Source organism: Gordionus sp. m RMFG-2023, chromosome 2 (assembly GCF_954871325.1).
Source record: "Gordionus sp. m RMFG-2023 chromosome 2, tfGorSpeb1-WG-v2, whole genome shotgun sequence".
Classification (NCBI taxonomy): domain Eukaryota; kingdom Metazoa; phylum Nematomorpha; class Gordioida; order Chordodea; family Parachordodidae; genus Gordionus; species Gordionus sp. m RMFG-2023.
In genome coordinates this window covers 5,705,915-5,712,686 of record NC_088776.1, presented here as the reverse complement: position 1 = coordinate 5,712,686, position 6,772 = coordinate 5,705,915, and the positions used below count along the sequence as shown (strand labels likewise).

General features: G+C 29.1%; 1 protein-coding gene across 1 annotated transcript; it reads left to right on the top strand.

Moving 5' to 3' along the window:
• LOC135924010 (uncharacterized) lies at positions 1 to 1,419 on the top strand. The gene is made up of 2 exons (XM_065459054.1): positions 1 to 512; positions 1,347 to 1,419. The coding sequence occupies exons 1-2, from the start codon at positions 1 to 3 to the stop codon at positions 1,417 to 1,419; spliced, it is 585 nt and encodes a 194-aa protein (XP_065315126.1).
• Positions 1,420 to 6,772: the final 5,353 nt, after the last annotated feature.

Genomic DNA, 6,772 nt, shown 5'->3' with positions numbered 1-6,772 from the left:
ATGAATAAAATCATAGTAGATGCTCTGGCTACTGCGAATCTCTTAGAAACAAGGTCCAGTCAGTCGTTCTTCTTGGAAAATAGGGTGATATGTTATGCTGATGACATAGTATTGATAACAAAAAGTTTGGAAGAAACCCAAAATTTGATCTCTATATTGAACTTCTTTAGTTTTAAGGTTGGCTTGGATATAAACTTTGATAAAACAGTGATAATACCCTCATCTCAGGCGCCTCTTCTGAATAATTTGGCGGTTGGGGGAAAGTTGGTTAAGGTGGTGAAATCCTTTAAATATCTAGGTGTAACCATTGACAATAAAGGTAGTAAAGAGGAACAAAAAATTCGTATACAAAATGCTAGGGCGGCTTTTTATAAATTTTTTAAACTGTGGAAAGCTAGAGAGATATCAGTTTTCACAAGACTCCGTATTTTCAACTCAACCATCATCCCGATTCTCTTTTATGGCGGTGTTACATGGGAGATTACCAAGACCGAAACTAGGAAATTACAAACGTTTGTAAATAAATGCCTAAGAATAATAAATGGAATTTTCTACCCTAATATTATCTCAAATGAAAACCTTTGGAAGATGTCTAACCATACCCAAGTTCAGTCTTTAAAAAAGAGGCGTCTTACTATCTTTGCCCAACCATAGTAACAATAGCCTCGTTATTGATGCCATTAATTGGTTATACTCCTTTAATGGGAAAACATATTGCAAATATAAGACATTATGGTTCTACAGAACCTTGAAGGACATAATGGATCTAAACTTAAATTTGAAGCAGTTCCTAAGGCTAAATAAAAACAAAAAATCTATAAAGAAATTACTAAAAATTAAATCGAACTACCTAAACCTCTCATATTTTTTTTTTTTTCTATTTTTTTTATTTCTGTTTTCAGGTTATTTAATTTCTTCATTTCTCAATTTACCTCCTGACTTTGTCTTTCACCTTTTCTGTGAATTACTTACTTCACTGACATTAGCTTTTATTTATCTTATTGACTTAATGTACTAATTTAAATCAGTCCGTCCCATATTTTTAATTACATATACAATGTCTTAGGTGTTGTTGTACTTCTATACATTTCCCATTATATGAGTTAAGATATATTAATGGCATTTGAGAAATAGTTTGTGATTTGCGTTTCTTATGTGGGCTAGAATTAATCTTTGGCTCTTTTTAACTTCGTTTTTGGGTATGTTTTGTATTTTTCCATAGTTTTTGAGTTCGAAATGTTTCTGGGGTAGAGGGTATCCTCTTTTGTTTATGAGACATTTATTTGTTTATAGTCATCTATTACTTTTATTTTATTTTTTTAATTTATTTTTTATTTCTAATATAGGAATAGTGGATGTGCCCTCAGTCTAGAAAATACCGATTTCTCCTTATCTTCCATAATTTTTGTATACGTTTAAAAGTTTCCACTCGCCTTTGTATTCTAATTTTTCTTCTTCTTTGCAACTACTTTTATTATTAAGTATGTTTCCTAAGTACATTGTGACTACATTTACCCTGTTCTAACTATAAGTTTTTGAAGTGGTTACATGTTTTTCTTGGAAAAAATAAGCAGGAAAACTGTTTTTTTTATTCAATTCATTATTTTTCTTTATAATTGCTAGTTAACTAGATTTAACGTCTTTAACTTTTTTCTTTTTCAAAACATTACATCTTAGTTGGAGTCTACATATAATACATTGGTCGTTCCCAGTGTTTCTCTTTTGTTTTTATTTTTATTTATTTAGGAGTGGCGAGAGTTTAGCCTTGTTTTACTCCTTTTTACCTTGGAGGTAGGGGATTTTCTTCGTCATTGATTTCGAAGCATCCAAACATGTATTAGTGGTTTTCTGGATCTGGAAGATGTTGGGGTCTTCCCTTTTCTGATAACGAAGCTGCATGGTTAACATTATCAATAGCTCTGCTATTACAAATGTAAAGTAGAAGGGGGTTTGTACTTACTTTTTCTGCATGATTATTTTTCTGAAATTTTTGGCTCCAGTATTTTCTTTTCTTGGCCTGTATATACTTATGTATTTGGGGGGGGGGGGGGAGATTCAGTGTAGGTGATATGCTTGTGGTTTTTTGAGTAAACCAAAAAAAATTTTTCCATGCTACAGGATGTGATGGCTATAGCTCAATAACCCTTTAATTTCTGTGGTCTTAGTTTTTTGGGTAGTTACTTAGGTAGGATTTGTTCCATCCCACTGCAGTAGTTCCGCTCTCCCATATTTTTTTGAAAGAGGGCAAATAGGTAGCGATATTGTTATAGGTGCTATTTTTGGTTTTTCTGCTGTGATATTATCTAGCCCCGGAGCTTTGTTTTTTCTTAGTCTTTGACCACTTGTTATTTCATTTATGGAGAAACCAGTCGACGGGGGGGGGGTGGCGAGGTTTGTAATTATGTTTGTTGGTAGAGTCTTTCCGTCAGTGATAGACTATCATATAACAATCAAGCCATAATGCCTTTTGTTAATCCTGGCCAACAATTACTTTTCCATTTCCTAAAACTTAAGGAACTGGTTCCTATTTCTGCGCCATAGTTCCTTTCTCTCATATCTTTATCATTATCAAGACCTTTTTCGCTATATAATCTATCTATCACTCCATAGAGTATTTTGTTTCTCTGGAAAAAGAAAAAAAAAACTTTGTTGTGTGGTGTTCGTTGCTGGATAGTCATAAACCTATTACTGACTAGTTTTTGCCTATTCACTAGAATTTTCACCTATTTAAACAATTTGTGGTAACCCATTAGCTTTTTCTTATTTTCATGAATAAATTATAATCTCAATCGATATGAACACATTCTCAATTATTGATAGTAATTATCAATTAAACTTAAAATTAGCCACAACCCACCCTTAAAGTATTTAAATTATTTTTGCAGTTCTTGGGAATAGGCTTTTGTTTTGCCCATTTCTTTTTGTTTATTAGTCTATAGACGTTTAAGCAACAGCTCTCGGACTGTTGCGCGTACAAGTAGGTGCAGCTTGCCCACAAACGTGTGAAGGGTTCCTCATTTTAGTCCTCTTAATTAACTATCCAGTTTGATGGATTTTTGAGGAAAACCTAGCGTAGCTCTATTGTATCCACAACCAGAGGGCGAAAATGCTTTTATCACGTATCACGTAATATTTATTTTTAATTTTGAATATTATTTCCTCGTTTAGGATTATGTGGAAATTTCAATAATAAAGATTATTACTATATATGTATATGGTTGGTATAACTTTCATATAAAAACCTTTCATATAAATAATTGCGACTTTATGTAGTTAATGAGTGAATGTATGGAAATATTCTAAATACCAACCTAATTTGCTAAATACCGACCAAAATATATTAAAATGTAATAAAACTTTTATTATTTAATATATTAATACGGAATCACGTGGTCGAAGCAGGCCTCCTATATATCATCCCCCCAAGGATGGAACCACCAAGTTAGAATAAGAAAAAAAACATGACCATTTCCGGGATTCGAACCCGGGACCATGGGATAAGTAAGCCAAGTTCTTGCCTACTAGGCCATAGAGGCTTTCCAAAAATCACGATTTTTCAAATATATATTATAAATACGTTTAATTTTTTATATCCAATGGGTATAAAGTCGCAATTATCACAACCAATCATAAAAAAGTCGCAATTATTCTCAGTCGCAATTTTTTATATGAAAGGTTTTTATATGAAAGTTAGGGAAACGTATATATATTACCTAACATGAAACTTTTGCCTTCAGAATTAAGAAAAAAATAAAAAGTAAGAAAAAAATAAAAAGTAAGAAAAAAATAAAAAGTAAGAAAAAAATAAAAAGTAAGAAAAAAATAAAAAGTAAGAAAAAAATAAAAAGTAAGAAAAAAATAAAAATTAAGAAAAAAAAATAGAAAGTGATAAAAGGTAAAAACAATGTTTAGATATTTATAAATATAACCAATAAACCAAACTGAAAAGTTTTAAATTAGAAAAAAAGAGAATATAATTCTGTAATGTTTAATCCGCAAGGTAGCGTTTATTGTTCTCAATATTATAGCATTAAAAATTGATTATATCTGCTGAAATCGCCATAATATCATGATATAATTGAATTTTATTATTGAGTTATACATACCTTGCCTAAATTATTACATTAATAAAATTCGTAGCATTAACTATCAATCGATCATAAATTATCACTACAATATTGAAGAATCAATACCGTAAGTGATTTTAAATGGTATTGAGTTTACAAATACTACACCGGTTTTACATTTTTGTCACTTTTACCAATCTTTGCATGCAAAATTTTGTATGTGTTCTAAGTGAGTCAGTATTTGGGGAGATGACGACGTCGATATATATTCAGTTATTTTAGAAACTAATTGATGAATAAGTATTTATTTATATTTTAATTTTATTTTTAGATTATAAAAATTAAATTTGGAATCATTATGATCGCGTATTTAATTATATTTTTTTTAAATCGAGTTAATATGTTATTTTTAGATGTACAAAAATTAGTTATGATATGCTCATGATGTTATGAGAAATTGTAAATTTTAAAAGTTATTTTTAGCTTAATTATTTATTTGTGATGATTATTGCTTTCTTCCCTATAAAGGGGAAGCTAAATTGTAATTTTTTTCAATTGATTTTTTTTTTCGCTTTATAAAATTATAATATTTTTAAATAATATTTTGATTCGTGGAAATATTAATAAAGTTGTTGTTATCGAAGTCGTGGAAATATTATAAATAAAGTAGTTGAATATATATCATTTGTAGTATCTAAATTCAGTCTGAGTAAGCGGGCAACGTAATAGTAATGTAGTTATAATTTGACCCAAATATTTTGATAATGGTAATTTTTTTCAAGATTCCAATGATGATTTAACAATTTATTTTAGGTCACTTTTCTAAATTATGGCAATTTATAGAAGAAAAAAAAATTATAATTCAAAAATAACGCCGTTTTTGAATTGCGTGTTCAGTCAATGTTGCAAATGCGGGTCATAACTAATGTTAGAATAAAGGTAAGATCATCTGGTAAAACTTCAAACTTTATTTTTTCACAATTATATTTTAATTTCAATTTTAAATGCCTGGTGGAATTCCAATTGATCCAATTGCGCAGAAGAAATTCTTGATACATGAAGAAGGAATCAATATTTTCAGCCAGAGCCGAAAATTATTTTACCTAAGCAGAGAAAAGATCAGAGTCAATATTTAATAAATTAGTTGATCCCGTCATGGTCCAAAGGTGACAATATCCAAAGATAAACGAAATTTGCAACAAATTATCAGGAAAATTGTGGATTAAATTTTGTTCATTCGATTCATTGAGTGAAACGACAAAAAAAGACTCTATCCATCTTTACCTGTAACAGAAATTATTAATTCTTTGGGTTATAAATTTTATAGAGTACTTTTAATAATTATACAGCAACTGTACTTTTTAGCATAATTAGAAGCTAAAAAGAAAAAAACCCTCTATTAACAAGTTAACCAAAAGAAGATACGATATAATTATCGCAAAGAAATATAAAGATTGGACCTTTACCAATCGGTAAAAGATTGATTTGTTTTAGCCAGTATTCGAACTTGAAAGTCGCAATAATGTGGTATACAAAAGGCAAATGAAGTATTTTATCCTGAATTTTCCCCAATATGGTATATGGCTTCATCACCGAAATTTCCAAAAGTAAAAACCGAGAATTTAGGTAGTATACCATCCTGAATTCTTAACTATTAAATCAGAGGCCTACAGACCAAATACCCAAGTAAGGGCCTAAAAAAATATTTTTTAAAAAGCCTGGAAAATATCCGAACCCGACCCGAAAATATAAAACCCGGGCTGGGCCGAATATTTTAAATTACGAATATTATATATATATATATATATATAAATTTGTTTATGAAAGATTTTATTTATTAATAGTAATTTTTTATTTCTACTCATAATAATAATAATCTTATAAAATTATTGATTTTAAATAAAGAAAAATTTGATCCCCATTAAAAGATTTTTTTTTTAAATCGCTCAGCTGTTAAATAGCGTAGGGTAGGATTCTATTAACAATGCAGTTTTATATCTATCTAAAGAAAAATACTTAGCAGTTTATAAAAAGAAAAATAAAATAGTTTTCAAATTATTTACTTAATCATATTTATATCTTGAAGTCAAATTATCACAATATCAAATTAACTATACATAGATAAGATAGGTTTATATCATAACTACTTTACAAGAGAAAGGTTAAAAACCGAAAAATGTTAGTTGATATAAATGATCGGGATACTAATAAGAATATTGCATTAAAATAAGATTCATTTTATACCTACACTTTAGACATATTCACTTCTTTTTAATTTGATATTTAAAATGAAAAAATAATCTTCATTTAATGGATGATACTTTTAAATGTGGCACTCGTTAATTAAATAATTTCAATTGAAAAATGAACCGTAAATGCCGAATAAGTATTCTTTTAAGAAAGAACGAAATTTTAAAATCAAAACCGAATTTCTTTTATATACCCGGGCGTGTGAAAATATTTTTTTGTGAAAATCATTTTTTTCCGTGGAAATGTTCTTTACTTTTTGTGTATCCAATTTTATATGTAAATTAAAAAAAAAAAATTTCTGGACAAGGAACCGAACCCGAACCTGGTTCAGAAAATTTTCACTAAAACGTAAACACGAATTCATTTTCTAGGGTTCACAGCCATGATCCTAGGAGCGCGAAATCAGCTGTTTCTAATTCCAAAATTCTATGTTCATAACCATTCTAAGTGATCCA